Source organism: Ixodes scapularis, unplaced genomic scaffold (assembly GCF_016920785.2).
Source record: "Ixodes scapularis isolate PalLabHiFi unplaced genomic scaffold, ASM1692078v2 PGA_scaffold3__209_contigs__length_174095766, whole genome shotgun sequence".
Taxonomy (NCBI): domain Eukaryota; kingdom Metazoa; phylum Arthropoda; class Arachnida; order Ixodida; family Ixodidae; genus Ixodes; species Ixodes scapularis.
Genome location: NW_024609868.1, coordinates 89,352,343 through 89,377,953, shown reverse-complemented (window position 1 = coordinate 89,377,953; position 25,611 = coordinate 89,352,343). Strand labels below are relative to the sequence as shown.

Here is a 25,611-nt window from a genome sequence, read left to right as displayed (position 1 = left end):
CAGGATCCTCATTTGTGCCTCCTGGATTAGCACAGGCGTCGCTATTCTCCTCCCAGAAGATTATAGAAGATTAACCTGTCACTCAAAATTCTTACAAAAGCAGCTTCCCTCTCCTCCTTTTACTTGGTGTTCAAAAGTATGCGATGTAACACAAGCCGCGCTCAACGAGGTGATCGGCTTATCAGTACTATCAATAGTCTAGCGCCGGGCCGGCCGAGCGCGTCACTCACGTCTTTCACGGCGCTGGTGCCACCCGTGCTCTCCCCGGGAAAGAAAACAAAATTGAAAAAAAAAAAGAAGCTGTACATGTTTGATGACGTCGCGGACGTGCCGGGAGAAGGAATTTGGAGGAAGCGGAAATGCAGCCGGGCAGTGTTGTCTGGCCCGCACGTCTCAACCAAAACCAGCGGATTCGTGCTTGTCAAACTTTGACAGCGATTTTAATGAACTTCTAGGCGGAATTTCGTCGTAATATTTGCCATGGGGGTTTGGTAGATGATAACAAAGAGAACTGTATAGTTTTGCACTACTGGAAAAGAAGCGGAGTTGCCCTTTAAAGGGGCCCTGCAAGCACTTTTTTACTGGTTTTTTATTTGCGCCAAGCCTGAGCGCACTGATCGTAGTAACTTAATGTAACTTTTCTTTTCTCGAATTTCGCTTTATTTTAAAAGTTATAGGCAAATTAAGATTACAAAAACAAGCAAAAAATAACCTCCCTCATGACATCCTTGGTTGCTTGAGTGGCCGTGAACTAGAAAAGAGATAGTGAGCTCAGCGAGCGCACACGGCTGCCGCACTCCCTGTCGACGGCGCGAGAGGGCGCCACTGAAGCGTGTTCTGGATAGGCTGCATACAGCGGGCAGCCAGAGCGGCTCTCATTGCATTTGCTGCGGGATAAAACACTAATTCGGCATGACACTTCACTGGCCACAAACGACAGCAAACACGGGGTAAAAATCAGTTCAGAATTTGAGTCCCTTCGCGCTGTTGTACCACGAGATGGCCAAAACGCAAGACAAAGTTACTCGCTGAAGGCCTTCGGACCGCTCGGAGCCGGTCGGATTCTCCAGTCCGTAAACGACCGCAGCGCCGTCGCGTACATCTGGGACCTTTCCGTGTCCGGTGCCTGATCCCACTACTCTTTTCTAGTATGCGCCGCCTTTTCCACCGCGTGGTGGCGGGTATGTCGACGGGTCATTTCTTGTTTCCGTACTTTATAAACTGCATTTGTTTCTTTTCTGATCTAAAATACTGAACAAAAACTACTTTTACCAGTAATTGAAACGGTTCGCGCCACTTATATTTTGTATTTCAACTAAAAAAAAAGCTTTTAGCGGCTCTGACCAGTAGTAAGCCCAGGACCAAAGACGTCACATTTTGCGCGCTTTCGGTACCACAGGTCGCCCTCGTCGGTGGAGGAGGTTCCCGCGTCGTCCGGTTAAAATATATTGCACTGATATTTAGTTACTCTCTCCGTGCCCGCTGGCTTGCCCGAACTCCAAGAGTCTTGGAAACCGCAAAAAAGGTAGACGCTTAAATATGATTGCAGGGCCCCTTTAAGTGAAGTTTTCCATTGTAACCACCATTTTAGAATATCAGCTGCCAATTGATACGTAACTATGAGCCGAACGCTTACGACACATACATTATCGATTGCAAGGTCTGCATGCTTCTGCACTGCTCTGGTGCATCACTGCCGAGACTGGCAGAGGTTCCTGGATGCCATTCGAGGCAGAGGATAGCTCCTCGAGATCTGAAGGTTTGAGAACCTGCAGTCAACTAGCAATAGGTTTTGGTACTGATTTTTATGCACTTTCTTCTTTACTGCTCCTGCAGTGGTGGAGGGAATGACATTTGTAAGGCGTGACACGCTCGCCAACCTTGATTGCACTGGTCCTCATCGACAATGCAAATGTACAGCACACCCAAACTTCCGTGCCGTTTCAAAACCGCTACATACGTTTTTTTTTGTTTTCTTTCGAGCCAGAGGCTTTTGAGCTTGCCCCTTCTTCTTCCGCAATCCCAGAATACACCGGGCTCCGGGCGCAACATACGAGAGTGCCTCGACGCGCATGTTCCTGCACGGTCGGACGGAAACGATTCGGTCGACCTCTTCGGACAGCCTGGCCTTCTGCAAGGTTTTTGAGAACTCGGCCTCCAGTGTGGCCGAGAGGGACGCCAGCCTGAGGAAGGCGGTAGAGAACCACAAAAGCTACACCCAGCTGGTAACTCCCATCTTGCCGTTCAATGACTCGTCGACAACACAAGCTAATGCCGAGCGAGAGTGCTATTTATTCCCCAGTCAGCTTTGCAGCATGTTGATTTGTTTTAAGGCTGCCTTTGCTTTATTTGGCAAAAAAATCTGTGACTTGACACGCTCGGCGTCTGCTGTTTTGTGCCACATTTGTCAAGGTTAGCGTGGCTTGAGTGGTGCTGCTGCTCCACACCGCTGCGAGAGCACGTGACTTCGTCTTTTGCGCCGGTTGCATGCACTTGCGCAGCCAGTTTTGACGGAGCTGTAGCACTGCAGAAGTTACGCTAACCTTAACGACATTGCACAAACTGGTGGACGTCGAGTATAGTGTATTGGTATTCTCCACAAGGAGAGAGCTAGGTGACGATAGCAGTGATTGCAGCATGATTTCGGCATAAAACGTGCAGCTTTTGCCGCGTGTTTATCACACTGTGAAACGCTAATTTGCTGCGTCAGCAATCTGCGGCATCCATTCTTGTGATGTATGAGTTTGTAGCAGGTTCCCACACTTATGTCTGCAATCTGCACGCACGGTATTGATTCTCATGAAACCAGAGTTTCTAGCAAGTTCTCGCAGGTTCATCGGGCCGTGAAGTGCGAATCTGCTGCGTCCACATTCTGTGGGGTGTTTCCACATCGGATCAGCAGTAATGGTCCGGGTTATACTTTTTATATTTATGTTAAAAAAAGTATGGGGTTACACACAAACACACGTCACTACCGGCCACAAAAGCAATCACACTTAGTGATAAACTCACAGCTGACAAAAAACACTCGCACAGCGCTGTGTGAGTGTTTTGTCGCCTCTTCGTTTTCTTCTTTCAATCCTCTTATTATTTGTCCTACATGACGCGGGCAGTTTGACACTTTAGACACATGTTACGCATAAAGGACACTTAAGCACTTCTTATCATTTGTGAATGTGAAAGCATTAATGTCCGACGATGTGGATGCTAGAGGCGGTGCCATGTTCGTCAGCGGCGAGACGAGCAGAAGCATTGCCGACGATGTGGATGCTAGAGGCGGCGCCAGTTTCTTAGGTGGCGAGACGAGCAGAAGCACCGCCGACGATGTGGACGCTAGAGGCGGCGCCATGTTCTTCGGCGGCGAGACGAGCAGAAGCACCGCTGACGATGTGGATGCTAGAGGCAGCGCCATGTTCTTCGGCGGTGAGACGAGCAAAAGTACCGCCAACGATGTGGATGCTAGAGGCGGTGCCATGTTCTTCGGCAGCAAGACGAGCAAAGGTACCGCCGACGATGTGGATGCTAGAGGCGGCGCCAGGTTCTTCGGTGGCGAGACGAGCAGAAGCACCGCCGACGATGTGGACGCTAGAGGCGTCGCCATGTTCTTTGGCGGTGAGACGAGCAGAAGCACCGCCGATGATGTGGATGCTAGAGGCGGCGCCAGGTTCTTCGGTGGCGAGACGAGCAGAAGCACCGCCGACGATGTGGACGCTAGAGGCGTCGCCATGTTCTTTGGCGGTGAGACGAGCAGAAGCACCGCCGACGATGTGGATGCTAGAGGCAGCGCCATGTTCTTCGGCGGTGAGACGAGCAAAAGTACCGCCAACGATGTGGATGCTAGAGGCGGTGCCATGTTGTTCGGCGGCAAGACGAGCAAAGGTACCGCCGACGATGTGGACGCTAGAGGCGTCGCCATGTTCTTCGGCGGCGAGACGAGCAGAAGCACCGCCGACGATGTGGATGCTAGAGGCAGCGCCATGTTCTTCGGCGGTGAGACGAGCAAAAGTGCCGCCGAAGATGTGGATGCTAGAGGCAGCGCCATGTTCTTCGGCGGTGAGACGAGCAAAAGTACCGCCAACGATGTGGATGCTAGAGGCGGTGCCATGTTCTTCGGCGGCAAGACGAGCAAAGGTACCGCCGACGATGTGGATGCTAGAGGCGGCGCCAGGTTCTTAGGTGGCGAGACGAGCAGAAGCACCGCCGACGATGTGGACGCTAGAGGCGGCGCCATGTTCTTCGGCGGCGAGACGAGCAGAAGCACCGCTGACGATGTGGATGCTAGAGGCAGCGCCATGTTCTTCGGCGGTGAGACGAGCAAAAGTACCGCCAACGATGTGGATGCTAGAGGCGGTGCCATGTTCTTCGGCAGCAAGACGAGCAAAGGTACCGCCGACGATGTGGATGCTAGAGGCGGCGCCAGGTTCTTCGGTGGCGAGACGAGCAGAAGCACCGCCGACGATGTGGACGCTAGAGGCGTCGCCATGTTCTTTGGCGGTGAGACGAGCAGAAGCACCGCCGATGATGTGGATGCTAGAGGCGGCGCCAGGTTCTTCGGTGGCGAGACGAGCAGAAGCACCGCCGACGATGTGGACGCTAGAGGCGTCGCCATGTTCTTTGGCGGTGAGACGAGCAGAAGCACCGCCGACGATGTGGATGCTAGAGGCAGCGCCATGTTCTTCGGCGGTGAGACGAGCAAAAGTACCGCCAACGATGTGGATGCTAGAGGCGGTGCCATGTTGTTCGGCGGCAAGACGAGCAAAGGTACCGCCGACGATGTGGACGCTAGAGGCGTCGCCATGTTCTTCGGCGGCGAGACGAGCAGAAGCACCGCCGACGATGTGGATGCTAGAGGCAGCGCCATGTTCTTCGGCGGTGAGACGAGCAAAAGTGCCGCCAACGATGTGGATGCTAGAGGCGGTGCCATGTTCTTCGGCGGCAAGACGAGCAAAGGTACTGCCGACGATGTGGATGCTAGAGGCGGCGCCAGGTTCTTCGGTGGCGAGACGAGCAGAAGCACCGCCGACGATGTGGACGCTCGAGGCGTCGCCATGTTCTTTGGCGGTGAGACGAGCAGAAGCACCGCCGATGATGTGGATGCTAGAGGCGGCGCCAGGTTCTTCGGTGGCGAGACGAGCAGAAGCACCGCCGACGATGTGGACGCTAGAGGCGTCGCCATGTTCTTTGGCGGTGAGACGAGCAGAAGCACCGCCGACGATGTGGATGCTAGAGGCAGCGCCATGTTCTTCGGCGGTGAGACGAGCAAAAGTACCGCCAACGATGTGGATGCTAGAGGCGGTGCCATGTTGTTCGGCGGCAAGACGAGCAAAGGTACCGCCGACGATGTGGACGCTAGAGGCGTCGCCATGTTCTTCGGCGGCGAGACGAGCAGAAGCACCGCCGACGATGTGGATGCTAGAGGCAGCGCCATGTTCTTCGGCGGTGAGACGAGCAAAAGTGCCGCCAACGATGTGGATGCTAGAGGCGGTGCCATGTTCTTCGGCGGCAAGACGAGCAAAGGTACTGCCGACGATGTGGATGCTAGAGGCGGCGCCAGGTTCTTCGGTGGCGAGACGAGCAGAAGCACCGCCGACGATGTGGACGCTCGAGGCGTCGCCATGTTCTTTGGCGGCGAGACGAGCAGAAGCACCGCCGACGATGTGGATGCTAGAGGCGGCGCCAGGTTCTTCGGTGGCGAGACGAGCAGAAGCACCGCCGAAGATGTGGATGCTAGAGGCAGCGCCATGTTCTTCGGCGGTGAGACGAGCAAAAGTACCGCCAACGATGTGGATGCTAGAGGCGGTGCCATGTTCTTCGGCGGCAAGACGAGCAAAGGTACCGCCGACGATGTGGATGCTAGAGGCGGCGCCAGGTTCTTAGGTGGCGAGACGAGCAGAAGCACCGCCGACGATGTGGACGCTAGAGGCGTCGCCATGTTCTTCGGCGGCGAGACGAGCAGAAGCACCGCCGACGATGTGGATGCTAGAGGCAGCGCCATGTTCTTCGGCGGTGAGACGAGCAAAAGTACCGCCAACGATGTGGATGCTAGAGGCGGTGCCATGTTCTTCGGCGGCAAGACGAGCAAAGGTACCGCCAACGATGTGGATGCTAGAGGCGGCGCCAGGTTCTTCGGTGGCGAGACGAGCAGAAGCACCGCCGACAGTGTGGATGCTAGAGGCGGTGCCATGTTCTTTGGCGGCGAGACGAGCAGAAGCACCGCCGACAATGTGGATGCTAGAGGCGGTGCCATGTTCTTTGGCGGCGAGACGAGCAAAAGTACCGCCAACGATGTGGATGCTAGAGGCGGTGCCATGTTCTTCGGCGGCAAGACGAGCAAAGGTACCGCCAACGATGTGGATGCTAGAGGCGGCGCCAGGTTCTTCGGTGGCGAGACGAGCAGAAGCACCGCCGACAGTGTGGATGCTAGAGGCGGTGTCATGTTCTTTGGCGGCGAGACGAGCAGAAGCACCGCCGACAATGTGGATGCTAGAGGCGGTGCCATGTTCTTTGGCGGCGAGGCGAGCAAAAGTACCGCCGATGATGTGGATTCTAGAGGCGGCGCCATGTTCTTCGGCGGCGAGACGAGCAAAAGTACCGCCGACGATGTGGATGCTAGAGGCGGCGCCATATTCTTCGGCGCCAAGACCAGCAGAAGCACCGCCAACAATCTGGATGCTAGAGGTGCCGCCATGTTCTTCGGCGGCGAGTCGAGCAGAAGCACCGCCGACAATGTGGATGCTAGAGGTGGCGCCATATTCGTCGGCGGCGAGACGAGCTGAAGCACCGCCAACAATGTGGATGCTATAGGCGGCGCCATGTTCTTTGTTGGCAGCGAGGCGAGCAGAAGCACCGGCGACGATGTGGGTGCTAAAGGCGGTGCCATGTGCTTCGGCGTTGAGACGAGCCGAAGAACTGGCGACGATGTGGATGCTAGAGGCGGTGCCATGTTCCTCGGCAGCGAGACGAGTAGAAGCACCGCCGACGATGTGGACGCTAGAGGCGGCCCCATCTTCTTCAGCGTTGAGACGAGCAGAAGCACCGGTGACGATGCGGATGCTAGAGGCGGCGCCATGTTCTTCAGCATTGAGACGAGCAGAAGCACCGCCGACGATGTGTATACTAGAGGCGGTGCCATGTTCTTCGGTGGCGAGACGAGCAGAAGCACGGCCGACGATGTGGATGCTAGAGGTGGCGCCATTTTCTTCGGCGGCGAGACGAGTAGAAGCACCGCCGACGATGTGGATGCTAGAGGCGGCCCCATCTTCTTCAGCGTTGAGACGAGCAGAAGCACCGGTGACGATGTGGATGCTGATGTTCTTCAGCGTTGAGACGAGCAGAAGCACCGCCGTCGATGTGTATGCTAGAGGCGGCGCCATGTTCTTCGGCGGCGAGACGAGCAAGAAGCACCGCCGACGATGTGGATGCTAGAGGCGGCGCCATGTTCTTCGGCGGCGAGACGAGTAGAAGCACCGCCGACGATGTGGATGCTAGAGGCGGCCCCATCTTCTTCAGCATTGAGATGAGCAGAAGCACCGGTGACGATGTGGATGCTAGAGGCGGCGCCATGTTCTTCAGCGTTGAGACGAGCAGAAGCACCGCCGACGATGTGTATGCTAGAGGCGGCGCCATGTTCTTCGGCGGCAAGACGAGCAGAAGCACCGCCGACGATGTGGATGCTAGAGGCGGCGCTATTTTCTTCGGCGTCAAGATGAGCAGAAGCACCGCCAACGATGTGGATGCTAGAGGTGCCACCATGCTCCTCGGCGATGAGACGAGCAGAAGCACCGCCGACGATGTGGGTGCTAGAGGCAGTGCCATGTTCTTCGGCGGCGAGACGAGCAGAAGCACCGCCGACGATGTGGATTCTAGAGGTGGCGCCATGTTCGTCGGCAGGGAGACGACCAGAAGCACCGCCGACGATGTGGATGTTGGAGGCGGCGCCATGTTCGTCGTCGGTGAGACGAGTAGAAGCACCGCCGACGATGTGGATGCTAGAGGCGTTGCCATGTTCTTCGGCGGCGAGACGAGCAGAAGTACCTCCGACGATGTGGATGGTAGAGGTGGCGTCATGTTTTTCGGCAGCGAGACGAGCAGAAGCACTGCTGACGATGTGTATGCTAGAGGTGTTGCCATGTTCTTCGGCGGCGAGACGAGCAGAAGCACCACCGACAATGTTGATGTTGGAGGCGGTGCCTTGTTCGTCGACGGCGAGACAAGCAGAAGCACTGGTAACGATGCGGATGCCAGAGGCGGCGCCATGTTCGTCGGCAGCGAGACGAGCAGAAGCACTGTTGATGATATGGATGATGGAGGCGACGGCATGTTGGTCGGCGGCAAGACGTGCAGAAGCCTCTGGGCGCACGCCGGCGTGTCCGTTTTAACTGGTGCAGGGCCTGTAGTGGCATGGGGTTGTGGCGGTTAGTTTTATCAGCGTGCTGGCGGCACGGACACGCAGTGCCATCTGGCGGCGATCGTTGAAACTGATGCGCACAGCGGCCAATGGGAGCCTCGTTGCCGTGTGCCAGCCAATGGTACCTTTGGGATCTGGGAAGCTAGGTGCCGTTTTCGCGCTTCAAACTGATATCGTTGGCTCGCTCCATCAAACAGTAAATGGTTTTGCATTTAAAAAAAATGTTAGTCATGTTCTTGGGAGGAACATTTGGCTATATGCGAATGTCGTAACTAATTTTATTCAGGAGATATAAAATTTCGAAACTCGAGGCGTGGAGGTTGTTGAGGTTTCGCTATGGTACTTTGCGCAGCCGTAAAGTTCAAACTGAAGCATGCCTGTAGTAATGTTTTCTGCTTATTTTATAAAAGCTTTACGACATGTGCACGTAATATACATTTAAAGATTTCTATGTAAAAAAAATGCATGGAACACGTCAAATAAAGACGTTTTAGAGACACATTTGCAAATTATTTACCAATGAACCACCTCATATAAAACAACACAAAATACATTGAAATGATTGTCTGTGAATGTATTTGATAAATATATAAAAAAATTTGTTGAACCATTACTGCAGTTCTGTTATTAACACAAAAATGTAACTTATTTCTCTAAAAGTAATAAAATTGCACATTAAAAAAAGAAATATAAAAAATTCACTTTTTATTTTTTTAAGCTTTGCTTAACCATTTACAGTGACTCAAACTAACTTGTGATAGCGAAACACTGAGTAACATATAACCTCTTTAAGAAAAAAAAAAAAAAAAAATGACAACCTTCACTCAAGTTGAGTTAGCTCGTCTTCGTTATAGGGGCTTTGCCGCATGACATCGGCTACAAGGACACGTTTTTACAACCGACAAAGGCTGTAGGAGTGGTGCTGCTCTATTGTAGTGAATAAAAAGTCATGCTGTCCCTAGCTTACCTAGTTAATTTTATGTTTGTGTTCTCTTGCGTTGCCTCCTACACCAAAGCATGCCCTTTTCTGTGACAGCAGAAATGATGCGAGATGCGATAGCAACAGTTATTTGCTGTCGAATCTGCAAATTCTTCAAGGAGGCAACACAAGGAAAGACAAATATAAAGTTAAACAAAGGACTCCATAATTTTTTACACCCTACAGTAGAGCAGCACTGCTATACAGCCTATGTAGGTCCAAGAAAATGTCCCGTTGGAGCCCAAGTCATGTGGCAAAGCTCTTACAATAAAGATAAACTAACACGATTTGAGTGAAGGTTGTAAAAATGTGTCCTTGTAGCCGACGTCATGCGGCCCAGCCCCTATAACAAAGACAAGTTAACTCGGCTTGAGTGAAGGTTGTTTTTTTTTCTTAAAGGCCGACGCACACTTTGCGCTTTCCACTTTTGCCCGTCTCCTCCTTTCCTATATCCTCTCCACTTTTTACCTTGCCCCAACTTGGGTTCCCCTCGCAACTTAGTAGAGGAGAACACTAAGAGGATTATCTTCCCTGCAGAAAACCGAGGTTGGTATGTCGGCCTTTAAGGAGGTCAAATGTTACTCAATGTTTTACCATCACAAGTTAGTTCAAGCAACTATAAATGGTTAAGGAGTGTTTAAATAAAATAAAAAGCTGGGCTTTTTAAACACTGACATGCAATTTTGCTGCATCTAGAGAAATGAGCTGCGTTTTTACGTAAATAACAGAACTGCAATAAGGGCTAGGTGTATTTTTCTTGTATATTCGTATAATGCATTTAAAGCCAAACATTTTTATGTGCTTAGCGTTGTTTTATCTGAAGTAGTTGGCAAATAATTTGTGAACCTGTCTCTAACACATGTTTATTTGACATTGTAAATTTTTTTCTATAGAAATTTTTTACAATAATATTTACTATTTCATGTACATGTCGTAAACCTTTTATAAAATAAGTAGAAAATATAATTAAAACTATGTGCATGCTGAAGTGTGAAATTGATGGCTGTGCAAAGTACCATAGCAAAACCTTGGCAGTCTCCACGCCTCGAGTTTCGAAATCTTATATCTCTGGAAGAAAATTAGCTACAGTGTTCACATATAGCTGAGTGCATCTCCCAAAAACATGGCTTTAACATATATTTTTTACATAAATATAAGAAATATGACCCAGACCATCATTGCACGATCTGATGTGGAAAGACCCTTCCCGTGGCAGGAAAGGTGACAGGGGCGCCCGTAACAAATTCTCGTGTGTTTATCACACAGTTAAACGTAAATTAGCCATGTCCACGATCTGCAGTACTAGTTTCCATTCCATGTGGTTTGTGGCAGGGCCCAAGGGTTTATCACAAATTTTTTTATAAAATTTTGCTGTCACATCTTTAAAGTTAACCCACCTCATATATTTCAACATTTATCTCTCCAATTTGGGAGGGCATTCTTTCAGGAGTTTACGGTAGTGAAGTATGTTGGGAAAAGCGTTTTCTATTCAGAAACCCGTTGATTGAAATTTGTGTCAAACATTTCTATGGTATTTCTGTCTTCTGTAGGTAGGTATTGCTAAAAACCTCTGGAAAGTGATTTAGTGCAAAGATTCTTCAAAGTGTTCTTCACCTCTTTTTAGTATGTTGTGGTTTGAGTGGGAACCCACAAGGATGTACCTTCTTTTTTTCTCTGTCCTTGCCTGCTCATTAACTAAAGGCGATCAACGGACTTGGAGTGGACAGGCTGTTCCTTGGTTTGAAGCTGGTAGCGGCCGAGAATGGAATTCCGCTTCCTGACCTGTTCAAGGACAAAGGCTTTCAAGTCAGCACACACTTTCGGATTTCTTCCAGTCAGGTGTGTACAACTAGTGTGGTGTGCATTGGTCCAAAAATCATGTTTCATCAATTATTTTTTGTATATTGAGGTGGAGCTCACTTTTGAAGAATAATCCAAGGCTGTGAGTCTGTTTCTGGAAAAAGAAAGGGGCCCTCAGAATGACACTTTAGCAGATGGCAGTCACTTCATAACGCATTCATTTTATCAAATGATGTACTGTCGAAACTCAATCTGACGAAGTCGAGTGGAGCTGCGAATTACTTAGTTAAGTCGGGAACTTCGTAAAATCGAGAAAGACGTCTCTCTGACATTTCGTTCGGTAAACATGGACTCTTAATTCAGGGGCATTGTGAGAACTCCCATGGTACCGATTTTACGTGTCCATGCACTTAAATTTTTAACAACGCATGGGAAAGTCTGCAAAGAGATCATACCGCGAAGGGGTCACACTGGCGTCTTTCGATTTCAAGATTGTCGAAAGCGTGCTGGCTGGGATGCCATGCTCTGCAGCAACTTCACATTTCTTCCGTCGGCTCGTGACAGCACGAATGATATCCGCTTTCTCTTCAAGGGTCAGCACTTTTCTTTTTGGGGGGCTCCATTTCCAGCAACGCAGAACGGAGTGGAACAGATAATGTACGAGATAATGCGGTCGGTTGCAGGGAGAGATAAGCAATGAAATAAAACGAAAATCCTAACAAAGCAACAAAGAGTGGGGAGACGGAGACTATCAGTGTCGCAGGCAACATGAAGGAACCATCGCCGCTAGTGCCATCTGGTGTAGGTATAGTTGATTCAAAGCCATGAGGAGAATCCGTGTTCCTTGCAGTTTCGTTTTGTAGGATACCTCCGTTACCTCGATTCTACCGCAGGCACGCGAATGGCAAGCTTCGATCCATTCTAGGCGAAATAAATGTGGAATAACCTTTGTTTTGCCATATAATTTTTTCGGGAATACTTCATTAAATCGAGTTCGAGGGTCAATTCACTTCGTTATTCTGAGTTTATATAAGCATTAGGCCCTATGGGAAACCTTGGGAGAAACAATTTGTTCGTTAGATCGAGAAATTTGTAAGATTAGGGTTCATTAAATTGAGTTTTGATTGTATATGTATACAAGTTCAGTAGACCGGCACTTTTAGTTGACCAGGGGGGCTCGCTTAACCTGTAACAATATATACCTTGGGTCACATGTTGCCAAAAATAAGCAGTTGTTAATTTCCATTGTTTCGTTAGAGCATTGCTTAAAAGGGAGTGTGAAACATTTTTCTGAAATTCTAAGCTAGATGTCTATTTGGAATCCTTGTCCTTTATCATATAACCCACATTCATTCGTTTGAAAATGACAAAAAAATAAAAATAAAATTTATTTTCCTTTACCTGGTTAGGACAGGCATGCCTAATATAAATGTTTATCTAAAAAAAATTTTTTTTTTGCCCAGTAGGTTTGTTACAATAAAAAATGTTCGGTTTGCGGGCAAAACCAAAAGTGTACCTCTGTGGAATGATGATGATAGCATTTGTACCCATCTAATGTTTTCTCCGAGTTGTACAAATGCTATCATCAACATCCCACAATGTACAATTTCGTATTGTAGCATGAATAAGGGGCAATTTTTTTTTTTTCGACACACATTTATTTTGTGTTATGCCTGCCCTAATTAGGTAGAAAAAAAAATGGTTTTTCTTCCTACGTTCAGTCTCCCTAAATAGTGTCTGCAAAGGTGAAGTTAAAATAACCTTCGTGATGTATCTATGAACACTATATATTACTTCCTATATTCATGTATACAGAAAAACTGTACCTTAGGCACCTTTCTCTTTAAAATTGCAAGGTGACATGATGAGACATTTCATTCGGTTAGTCACTGGCTCACTGGCCCAATACCTGCACTTTTTGCATTATGCATGCCTGTGTTTGTTGTAGTTGGAGATGTATTTGTACGATATATTTGATTCTTTGTGCCAGACGAAGGTGCACAACACGAGTTTCATCAAAAGGTACAAGCAGTAATATTGTTTGTTTTTCAACATTTTTGCTGCTTCTAATGGGTTCAATAAAACTTGCCATGGGCTAGGGCTTAAGAATGTTTCACAGGTACTAAACTTTTTGCACAAAAGAAAGGACACAACCCTTTTATTTCATCATACAGTATAGTTGTGGACAGCATTGAGGAAGGTTTGGTGCTAGCATGCTAGTCTGAACAGTGCTTTGGTTGTGTGAGTGCTTGTGTTAACCAAGCTCTCGTGGAACCTATGGACTTGTACATGTGCTTTTCCCATTACTATGGAGCAATAAAATTTAGTCGTGTGAGCGAAATAGTATTTGAATTTATTGCCGCTAGCGAAAGTTTTCGAACTATGCTTTCTACTCTACTTTCAAAACTTGGTTTGCAGAAACTGTGGTAAATAGTTTGATTACTAAATGTTTGTTTGGCAGCTATCGCAGCGTATGGCAGTGTTTCTCAACTTCCACATTGCTGCAGGACCCCAACTATCTTAGGGGTCATTAGCGGACCCCCATTGAATCTGTTTATATTGTGCTGCATGCACATCGGTGAACTTTCATCACCGTAAATCGGAGAAAGTTGTAGTTGTCATCCGGCCGAATGAAGGTAAATCCCGTTTATTGCATTTGACACCCCGCAGGCAAGCCCATTCAAAGCAGTCTTGCTGTGAAAACGGAAATGCCAACGCATATCTGAGCACTTTCTCAAAGAAAGCCTGTAGTGAAAACACACTCACAACTGGAAACCGGCAAGAACTCGGTGTGACTTGTCAGAGTTCTACAATGTCTGCAAAGACATTCAGTTCGACGATTTCTTCAGTGCCTCACCCATCCGCTAAGGGTGCAATCCCAAAATCAGTGCATACCCGCCCCCCCACCCCCCCCCCTCCCCTCCGCGTGCCACTGGGATTTTGAGAACCGGTGGTATGTGGAGTTGGAGTGCAGCGTTTGTAACACAGCAGTTGTAACGTGGCACATATTTGGCCTTGCTTCCTAGGTGGCCACAAAATGCGGTGCCGTTATGTTCTTCGGTCCCCTTGTTCCGGATGGCTACGGCTGCTGCTACAACCCCCAGGAACACTCCATCGGCTTCGGACTGTCTTCGTTCAAGAGCTGCGCCGAAACGTCCGCCCTTCGGTTCAGAGACGCCCTCGAAGAGAGCCTCACGCAGATGCACGACTGCCTGAAGCTCAGCCAGAAGTCGAAATTGTAACTTCTGGCAGCTATGTTACTAGTAATGCTAGGAAGTTTGAAGTGACGGTCCCAACAGTCGGTCACAAACAACGTCAAATATTTCTCACCATTTGGTCCCAAGCCGTGTGGTAGTCACAATTGTTAGATTATTTAGTGTTTTGGTCACCTGATATCTTTTTAGGGACAGGCAGGCTATGCCAAGTTAATGGGCAATCCATGGACTTCGCAACTGCTTCTTTTTACCTGATCTGTGGGTGATACAGGCAAGCTTATTGCGTCCCAAAAGCACTCACTAAGTGTACTAGCTTTTTAAGTTAAATAGTTTTTTAAATTTTCTAAATTTGACACAGGAACTAGTGTTTTGCTGCTCACAGAGCTGGTAAAAATTTCTCATATTCCTGACTGCTTTGGCAGCCAACAATACCTATGCATAATTATGTTATATGTGCAATATTTACCGACATTTTGGTGGTGTACTCTGGAAAGCAGTTTTTATGAGGCCTTGCACCTAAGGATGTACTAATCAATAAAATATGGAAAGAATTAAGAATATATTAATAGCTGGAAAGAGTTATAACCTTGGTTTACTATAGCTACTGCATTCTGGTAGAGACAAAACTATTTTCTTCATAAGATGTAGCCCAAGTAGGCAGTACCCTCACTTGTACCTGAAAACTGGTGCAGTAATGGTAGTTTTTTTATGTGGTTTTGTATCTTCATTGCACAGTGTATGTAACGAAATCCTGCAACGGTGGAATTTTTCGATGGCATTGCTTATTCAGAACATATTTCGTGAGAGGTGATATTACCAGTTGTCGTTCTGGGAGTTGGCAAACATTGGGCACCTAATTATACCTAGAGTAGTTATGCATAAATTGCATAACTAGCCATTGAATGTACTAATTACCTGGTTGTGTATAGATGTTAAAAACTTGTTTAGTACTGTGTTTCATTTTTAGTTGTTCCGAGCATACTTCATGCAATTTGTTCAGCGACACTTCAATGCTAAGGAGAGTCGTACTTGCTGAGTAATCCTGCTGGAAACAAAATTGCAGACGATTACAAAAAGCGTGCTGCGATTGACAGCATTAGGTGCTGCGTTGTGGATAGGCATGTTGAAAGAGTTTTGCCTTCAGCCAGTGCGCTGTACAATGTTCGCAATAGGTTCTTTGCTTTCAGTGGAACTGATGTAGGAGATCTGTGCTTTAGTGGAATGCTCGTGCGAGATGTTGCATGTGTTGGAGAAAGACACGAACATGTTTTGTTTTTCTTCTGGCTGAAACGCTTTTTCAGAACGGGTCGTCCGTGACCGCGCCTGCAGTGGAAGAAGCAAAAGTTTGTTCGCAAGCTGTTCTGAAGAAGTGCCTCTATAAAATAGAGTAACTGTATAAGCTCTGCTTGCACAGCCAGAGTATCGCGTTTCTTTTCCTCGCGCTGCCAACTCCGTGTAGCCTCGGGGTAATCAAGTTTGGTGTAGAGTGCCTTCATACCCCGGTATAAGATAATACTCTTCAGGTGAGGACAGCGCGCTCCTCGCGACGTGCCCGATAAAGCAGTGTGTCGAACCGAAAAAAATACGGGTTCGGTTACGGTTCAGGTTCAGGGAAATTAATTTTGTTCCGGTTCAGTTCCGGTTCGATTAATTTGATCCGCGAACCGGTTCGGGGCGCTGAACCGGTTCGCGAATCGGTTCGGAAATTATAAATGACAAATTGCAACATCAAAATAAATTACAAATAAAACATCTGAAATCAGCTCATACGAAACGGGATATATTGTAGTGTAAGGCTCAGGGATTTCTACCAGGAATGGTTTCTTTATGTGCACTCAAACGTTACCTCACCGACGTTTACGCATTCGGACTTCATCTAAGTGGGTCCTATGCAGTAGCTGTAAAATCCGCGACCTCCTAACAAACCCACTTACAAGTAGAACTCGCTAACTATCCCGCCACCTCGGCAAGTGGGGAGAAAATACAGCTTTCTTTATTTGAACTAGCCTTCGGTAACTCAAATTAGACCCTTAAAGAAGTTTTCATTAAACAAGATACGGAATATGAAAAACACTTCACCGAACGCAACGCCAGAAGGACGTAATAGGATAAATATTAAAATAGAAGAGTTCGCTGTCTCGCAAATATGTTAGCTTCTAAACCGGATGCATTATTATCAAACTCCACAGCCTCTTCTTTTCTCATTCCGATGGAAGCAAGCTTCAAGAACTCGCGCGTTCTAGAAACGTGTTATGAAATGAGCACACAGCAGCATTTAGGATTTACGAGATTGTAGGAAAATAAAATCCCGTGACGCGATTTTTTTTTTTTTTTTTTGCACAGCTTTCCAATTTTTTCTTTCGTGCATGTCAAGATTCATGGATGCAGCGTTGGTCAAGATTCATGGATGCAGCGTTTATATTCCTAAGACTGAGTGGAGAAGAAAATTATGTAAGCGAGGTGTGTGTCAGTTGACGGCTCTTAAAAAACAAATGGCATTGATAGCACATTCATTGTCAACAGCGCGTGGCCGAACCGTTTTGACATGAGCCGGTAACCGTTATTTTTTTTTCCGGTTCAGTTCCGGTTCGGGTTCAGTTCTGGAAAAAATACCGGTTCGGTTCCGGTTTTCGGTTCGGTTCCGGTTCGACACCCTGCGATAAAGTTCGCTCAAATACTTTACTAGGGGGAATACAGTCCACTCTGCTCATTTGCATTAGACAGAACGCCTACAGCGCCGAATCCACCGCGTCAGTCCACGCGCAAGTGCACGTGGATGTTCGCGGCGGCCGCGGCGGTGTCGTCTCCGATTCCACCTAAAGCCCCTTCATGTTTCAAAAGTAGCGCAAGGTGTACACTGTACAAGGTGCATCGATGCACGAGGCACGTGGAACGTGCGGCCCTTGGGAAGATCATGGCGGCACAGCGCAGCAAAGTATTTAGCGCACCACTGAGCTATTTTTTTTATAGAGTTTAGACGCCATGTTATTCTTAGAAGTGGCGCGCGGCACGTGTCTCGCATTGCCACAGCAGTGAATTTGGTATGTAGAACATCAATATCATCGATAGCCGAGACCTCCCCGACGATAGATGGCTCTCGCCAAGCTCAGAAAACCTGTTGGCGCCGAGGCTATTGTATTTGAGAGGAGTGGAATGTATTCCCCATAGTAAAGTATTTGGTTCGCCCTTCACTCTCTCTCACTATGGTTTCAAGCGGCGCCGGCAGGTGACTCGTGGGCACGTACAAGACGGCTCGTGCCGCCTAATGTACCACACGCGCAGAGCTCCAGCGAGGTTGTCGCACGTGCAGAAAGACCACGGTGTACCGGGGTGTCATGGAAACGAGATAATTTTTTTTTGCGCTCTCACAGTTTCGCCGTTTGGCCGCCGGCGACACTGTCAGCCGCGGGCACGGTGGCCGCGGAGTGATGCAGCCTTTCGGATGCCCGTCGAACGAACATTATCTGATTCCTCGCGCCGCGCGTTCAGCCCCGCCGTGTCCTCACCTAAAGAGTGTATCTCATACCGTGCTTCATACACACGCGCGCTTTTGCTTGAGTAATAACACCTCAGCCATTTCTCCGGCCAATCTTTTTTTAATGCATCTTGAAGTACACGCAATCCGGTGTCACTCAGCTCGAGCGCATAGCTTTGGCTAATGCATAGACGCCATTTTGCGCCCAAGTCACACACCGAGTGCGCAAGAGTGTCACGCGCTGGCACATTCAGGGCAACAATGGATGTCCACCCTGAGACAGACAGACATGTAGGCACCCTAGTTTGGTGTAAAGTCCCTTTAGATGCGTCGCGCCGTCTAGCTAAAAATATTTGCAACACTGGGAAGGCCCTTTCGCCAGCCTGCTTGCTCGTGGGGCTGTTCACGCATCGCTTTGAAGGTGTTGATTCATGCATTTTTGGTAATTAAAATTGCCACTGGATGTCGCAGAAGAGCAAACATCAAAGCTGTAGGCACTGTTGCATACCGGACATTCGCAATCCCAAAAGCTTAGCAGGCGTGAAGCTCCGTAGGTTCTCGTCGCGGCCGTGGGAAATGCAACGCAGGCGGAGATAAATAAATGCTTTAAAAGATATAAAATGAGCACTTCGTTTACGTAGTCTGACTTGATACGATTCCTAAATGTGCTATTTGACTCAATATTTGAAATTAACGCGTTCGAAGCCCGGCGTTGTCTTTAGATTCAATGCGGTGACTCTAGAGTCAGATCAGTCCTTTGACACTCTCACTGCTTTCTGCTCCATGGACACATTGATCGAACGACTACAGCCAGCTTGCACGAAAAACATTCCTAGGACAGCGGAATCCTCTTCAACACGACGATGAGGGGATGGGAAACAAGCTGATCCCCAAAATAAGGTCAGCTCTTCAGACGGGAAGAGTCCCGTCCCCGTGCCCCAAAAACGCGTTCCAAAAACGTGATTTTTCGAGATGCAAGATGGCCGTCCGGTGGCCGCACTCGCAGAGCGGGAATGCGCGATCAGCGTGTCAAACAGTGAGAGAGTGCAGACGAGCTGGTAATTAATCGACATCTTGTAAACCCTGAGATGGGGAACGATAAAAATACGGACGAACACAACCAAATCTCAAATGCAGCTCAATTTTATTGATATGAGCATACCAATAAATAGACTTTCACACGAAAAGAAAAGAGAAAGGGCAAAAAAAAAAAAAAAAAAAGAACTCGAATGCAAAAACGACGGGCAACGCGTTCACCCCATACAGCCTGAGCCACTCCCCGGCTCCAACACTTTCGGAAAGGGAGCCGACCACCCGAACAACAACCCCAACGTCAACAGACATGGCGACCTCCAAACCGCTAAAGCCTAATCCCCATTTCCTACTTCAAGCAAACGCTTCCCGGTCCCCCCCCCCCCCCCCCCCCCCCCCCTTTCCCCCGGTGGACGGAAAGGAAAACACGACGTTTGGGTGGACACCACGGACACGGATGCAACTCTAAAGTTCGCGTTGGTCGCGCGACCAGTCAACAACTCTGTAGCGGCCTATACCTCCAATCGCCGTAGTCGTCAGCTGTGCAACCTGTGCTTCACCTGAATCACCAGTTCCTTACATCTTCACGGTCAATCCCACTGATCTCAATGACAATGGACCTCTTGGCGAATATGTGCTGCCACCTACACGCGACTGGGGTCGAGGCTAAGTGACGAGAAAACAACGTGCGCGCGAGGCCTCTCCCACCCGTTGCACTCCCAAAACGTCAGCTACATCCTGTTCACCCATTGAGACGCTGTGACCTAGATACGGCTCCCCCAAACTCGCCTTTGTCCCCATCGTGCGTAATCTTCCGCCCCGAAGTCGACACAACGAAACCATCTTCCCTCTCTGCTCGGCCAGAAGGAAGAGAGAGAGGGTACTGGAACCAGTTACTCTCGAACCGATGTTTCTGCAAAAGGTCCATTGCTGGATCGCGCTTCTCCGCTTGTTTTACTCTCGAACCGATGTTTCTGCAAAAGGTCCATTGCTGGATCGCGCTTCTCCGCTTGTTTGCTGCAGCGCGAGTGAAGCCTCCGGACGGCCATCTTGCTCGTAGACGATTTGCGGTTTTGCTAGCGTTTTGCTGCGGCTTTGCCAGCGTGCTATAGGCACGTTTCCTAGTCGTTTGTCGTCATTCGCCGAAGACGTTTTCTAAGACTCTGTAACCGTTGAGACTTGCCGTTGTGAACCCGTGGAAAAGTTTACAAAAGCGCAGTGCCGCAAAAAAAAAAAAAAAAAAAAAAAAAAAACGTCGAAAGCAAGTTTTGCCGGTCTCGTGGGGGGGTCAAAGCTTCCTTGGCACGCCAAAGTACTGCGTCCCTGCTCCTTCGCACGTTTGGATACCGATCAACAATTGATGCCGTGTGGATGTGTTTTGCGAGTGCAATGTGCGTGAAGCCGTATGTAAAGGCACAACTCGTCGAAAACAAGTGTCACCGGTCTCGCGGCCTGATCTAAGCTTCCTTGGCATGCCGAAGTGCTGCATCTCTGTGCCCTCGCACACTTGGATACCGATCAAGATAGCCTCTATACATGTCTTGCCATAGCCTCTATCCATGCCTTGCACGTGACGTCACGCTAGAGAAGGGCGGGGCGCTGCGCCATGCTGGTGGTGGACTTCACACCGCGCGGATGATCTTATCAGGGCGTAGGATGCCGCTAACTGCCCGGACATGCGCTGACGTGCACCATATAGAGACAATTTCATCGAAAGTGTCGCATATATTCGTGATGTGTACCAAGCACAACTTGAACCCCCCGATTGGATCCCGGTTTGGAATGAATTAGTACAGCTAAAGAGATTTTGATGTACTCGCGTCTGCCAAAGTAAGGCCGACGTGTTTTCAACCTTTTGTGGTTGTGTGAGGTGTTTTGTTCATATCAATGGGCAGGCAATAAAGAAAAAAAACTCAATCAGCGCAGAGGTAGAACATAGCACTGACGAAGTGGCCGAGGGCTCAATCCCTAAAGGCAACAAAGCTTTTTTTTTTTTTTTTTAATTTTTTTTTGGTAATTTAATAAAACAAAAAATAAACAAACCTAAAGTGATGGAAGGAAAATTAAAGTTCTTATTCACTGACGCCAAGGAAAACTATACAAATATCATTACTAGAAACTTCATCAGCACGCTGATTGATAAACAGAATTTGGGCACCCAGGTTATGGTGGCTGGAAGGGGAAGTGTGGCGGCCGGGAGCGGGGGGCTGCACAGAGTTGCGATGAAAATAATAGAGGGCGCTGCGCGCAGCAGGCGAGTTAGCGCTGGCGTGCGGAGCATAGGAATAGAGCGCTGCGCGATATTTTCCCCTTGCTGCGAATACTGTAAAATAGTTGATACGCAAAAAAAAAGACAACTATACGTTTTCTTTGAGAGCTGAATCTACTGACGCCTTGTTACGCAATAGAAAGGAAAGAAAAAAAAACTATTTTTGATTTACCTTTAATAACAAATGCGCTGGAGCAGGTGAACGTCCGCTGGGGAAATTTGACTTTTTTTACTTGATAACTTTATGAATCGTAAACACTTCATATGCTTCAAAGTGCAGCCGAAGAAAAATGTGACGAACAAGGAATAGAATGTAGAACTCACTTTTATTTACTGTTTCAGATATTGCGTCAAGAATACAAGCCAGAGGAAGAAACTACTTGCTTCTGAAGCAGCCTTTGTTTTGACCTTTTTCTTTCTCTGAAGAGTGCATGAACAGGCGTTAGTAAGCGCGCCGAGTATTTTATTTAAATCATTTAGCAAAAAATGTCCAAGAAAAGTGCGCATGCAGACAAATGTTTGATTGCCGCTTGATCTGGAGATGCCACACACTGAACTACAGGTTTTCCCGCTCATCCTAATCCAAACGACGTCCAATTTAATCCCAGTACCACCCAATTTAACCCAAGCGCCACACAATTTAATCCTTGCGCTACCCACTTTAATCCCGGGGTTAGTCATTTTAATCCACGATATATAGTATATGCACTAATTGCATTCTGTGGTCGTGTTTTGCTTACACATTTGGTAACTTAGAATAATTGTTTATACTCTTAGATTTTGTGGGCGACAACTGATCATTTGATCACTATTGTGACTACTTGGAGTTACTGTCCCACTTTTGACGAGGCAAAATTGATATGTTTATTACTCTTTTTGTAAACCTGGAGTTATTATGGCGCACTCGAATTTATTTTAGCTTGCAATTTATGATTACTCTTTTGATTACTTCGTGCTATTATTGCTCCAATTGATCTATAATAAGCTCAGTTGACATTGTTATTCCTCTTTTGATTACTTCGAGTTACTTTTGACCCATTGGCCATAAATTCAAATTAAACTTTATTACTTTCAGCTAATATTCAGCAAATTTAATTTTTATGTGATGATTATTGACATTATGATTACTCTTGATTACTTTGAGTTACTCTGAATTCAATTGACTAATTCGGCCTAAATGACATTTGGTGACTCTTGTTTACTTTGTATAATTATAGCGCTAATTTATCGGTGGTAGCTCAGTCAGTCATTATTATTAGTCTTTTGATTACTTCGAGTTACTTTTATAATTTTTGGGGCTAAGATTTAATAAAATTATTTATTATTCGCTCAACTGACATTGCAGTTACTTGTTTTATTACTTTATTACTTTTTTATTACTTTTATTACCAAATGGACTTTAATTCCGCCTAATTGATATTTTGGCTACTCGTTTGATTATTTCCTGTTATTATACCTCCAAATGATCCATAATGAACTCAGTTGACTATATTATTACTCTTTTTATTCCTTTTATAGCGAGTTCGTTTCACACGCACTGGCACCGTTCGAGTTCTCTCCCAGAATGCATCGCACTCTCAGAGTGTTGCACGGAAAACTGGACTCAAACGAACTCGCCAAATGCACCGAGTGCAGAAGACTGATTCTGCCGCCATCTATGCTGTAGAAAAGGTACCGACTTTAAACCGAAACTAGCGCCTTTCTGATCGGAGTGATGCGTGGGAATGCGAGAATGCAGTCGCTACCAACGTTTATCTAGAAACGTTGGTCGCTGCAACCTGTAGTTTATAGTTGCGATGACTTCAAGCAGCTCGGCTGCCGTAGAGATAGTTACAGACGGCGTAAATTTCCGCAACCAGCTGTCTACAAAGCAGCTGGTTGCGATCTTTCAATTCTTATAACCGTTTACACCGAAGAAAACTGATGATGCTGTCCGAGCACAAGCATGATCCGTTTGAACATGGTATTATGCGTGAACCGCTGAAAGGGTGCGGCTTAAAACTAGCCTGTTGGAATATCCAGCAAAACTGGGACTTTCTATTTGGATCGTCATTATAGGTGGATCAGATATTAGCCTTGGTGAGGGCGTCGAGAACGAGAACATTCTCGAACAAAATACGACGGGGCAAGTTAGCTGACATAGGTAAATGTTAAACATGATGATGTTGCCCAATCCTCGGGTAAAGTTACCATCTTTAGCTTTCTCTGATGCTTATTGAGCAGTCGGAGGTTTCTGCTGGGGGAGCTTTGTCGACAAATGTTAAATTTTTCCCCCGCACACGGATGGTGATAGATATCTCGGGGGCCGCTGTTACGTTTGTTCTGAGCATTCCTTTACACACTGGTATATTTCAGCGTTTGTACGGCAACAGAGCGATTTAAAACCTGCAAATAAATCACGGGTTGTCAATTGCTTTCTTCGGGAAATAGGCCCGTAGCTCTCAAGTTTTGAGCAGCGCTCCAGGCGAGCAAAATAGAATATTTGGCTCGCGTTTCGAACGTGCGTCATTACACTTCCTTACTAGAGTTTTTTTATACTCCGTTCGATTCTAACCACCAGCGTAGCAGAGGCTACAAGAGCGAGCTCCGATCTTGCAGTGTCCCTTCCAAGCACGCGCGCTCGTGCAGTGCGAGCATCGTTCAGGGGGACATGTTTTTTACAAGTAGGTTCAACTTCGCTATCACGTAAAGTGAAACATACGGGCTCACGGAAGCGATGAAAGAACGCAATAAAATAATAAAGCTGAATGGGACGCTGAGTCTGCGAGCTGCATAATTCTTTTTTTTTTTTTAGTTTTTCTTTTTTTAGACGTTTTGTTATCGCTCGTCTACAGATGCTTTGCTGACAGATGCTTGCATTCGAACGTTGCACGTGCAAAATCGAACGTTACAGCGCCGCCAGGATTGTGCTGCCAGCATAACATGGTCGCGTCTTGCGGACGCGCTCGCTCCCCCTGCCCGAGAGCAACGGGTCTATAGCAGACGCTCACAATTCAAGCTCGCGTTTGATTTCGTGGCCCGCGAGACGCGATATCTATAAGAAAATCTACTTTTTTTCCGTTCGGTTCCGCGACACATCGTAGCAGACGAACCCTCGTCGTCTGCTCCCGCTCCTCGCCGGCCCCGCCGGAGTGAGGCATGACGGGATTGCATTTTGGCGCACTCCCGATTTTCTCGGTGCAGCGAGTGCACGCACGCGTGGGGTGTCAGCGCTGAAACGAACTCGGAGAGTGCAACCACTCGTGGAGTGCCGGCCGAAACGAACCCGTTCCACGCTGCGAGTGGGCACGCGTGGGCACGAGTGCCGTGAAACGAACTCGCTATTAGTTACTTTTAAACCAGTGGACTTGAACTGGACCCAAATGACATTAGGACGACTCTTGATTACTTTCAGCTTATCTTCATACACTTATTTATTATTAGCCTAATGTATATTATGATTACTCACAGCCAAAACAGCAGTACAACCAAAAGAGCAGAACTTGTAGCAGCCTCAGAAAAGCGCCGGCGCCCGCGAACCAACAGATCACCCGAGACCGCTGACTCGCCTGCAGACTGCAGCGCCCCTCGCGGTGGCGAAGATTTTCATCGCAACTCGCGCCCCTCTCTGACACGGCGAGCATACGGCGCCCGTCACACTTCCCCTTCCAGCCACCATACCCAGGTTGAATCTAGGCCGTTTACGCAGGGGCCAAGACGACGAGGTCGGTCCTTCAGTCGTTTTTTTTGCCCTTGCGTTTTCGACATTCATAAAGATAAAAATCATCCGTCATAAACCGCTAAGCTTGGAAACGATGCCGGCACTGCCGACACTTCCACGTACATTGTGCTTAGATGGCGGCTGCGATCAGCTGCGATAGCGACGGGCTTCAAGGGTAACTGCAAAGAAAAAAGAGTATTTTTAAACAGCCTAATTGGGACAAGCATGTCACAAAACAATTTTTCCAACAAAAAGAAAAATTTTTACAGCAATATTTATGGCGAGGGACTAATTTTAGTTTGCGGCTATTTCGTCCGTTTTAAATCGCGCGCCACAAAGTTGGTATTATACGTACGTGATGGAGTGGCTGCTACACGTCACGGAGTGACGTATTGGGGAGGAGGACAGACCGTGACGCCCCAAGCGGTTAACCTAACAACTAAACGGATGGGGACAACAAATACAATGACGCAGCGTTCGGCCGACATAACCGAACGCGGCGTCAGCGTTCGGCTGGAGTTCGTGTTCTCCGGCGAAGGGGAGGAGGGGCTCTTTTGTTTCCACTCGGCCTGCATGAACGATGCAGCATGCACGATCCCAGCTCATCACAAAAGCCGAAGTGGGTCAAGCTCGCATTCTCTGAGGATAGATCCGGCACTTAAAGTCGCTTCGTCGATTGTTAGTATTTTTTTTTATTAAACTGCGCCCCGCGCTCTATTGTAGATGACATAGCC

The 25,611-nt window shown here is 47.9% G+C and overlaps 1 protein-coding gene across 1 annotated transcript in view; it reads left to right on the top strand.

The window, feature by feature from the left end:
* Positions 1-14,967, top strand: part of LOC8050662 (carnitine O-acetyltransferase) — a 47,816-nt gene extending 32,849 nt beyond the window's left edge. Inside the window, exons 12-14 of the mRNA XM_042292797.1 lie at positions 2,027-2,225; positions 11,088-11,225; positions 14,213-14,967. Of these exons, the coding sequence (XP_042148731.1) occupies positions 2,027-2,225; positions 11,088-11,225; positions 14,213-14,428 (553 nt within the window). The 3' untranslated portion in view covers positions 14,429-14,967. The remainder of the gene's footprint in view (positions 1-2,026; positions 2,226-11,087; positions 11,226-14,212) is intronic.
* The last annotated feature ends 10,644 nt before the right edge of the window (positions 14,968-25,611 follow it).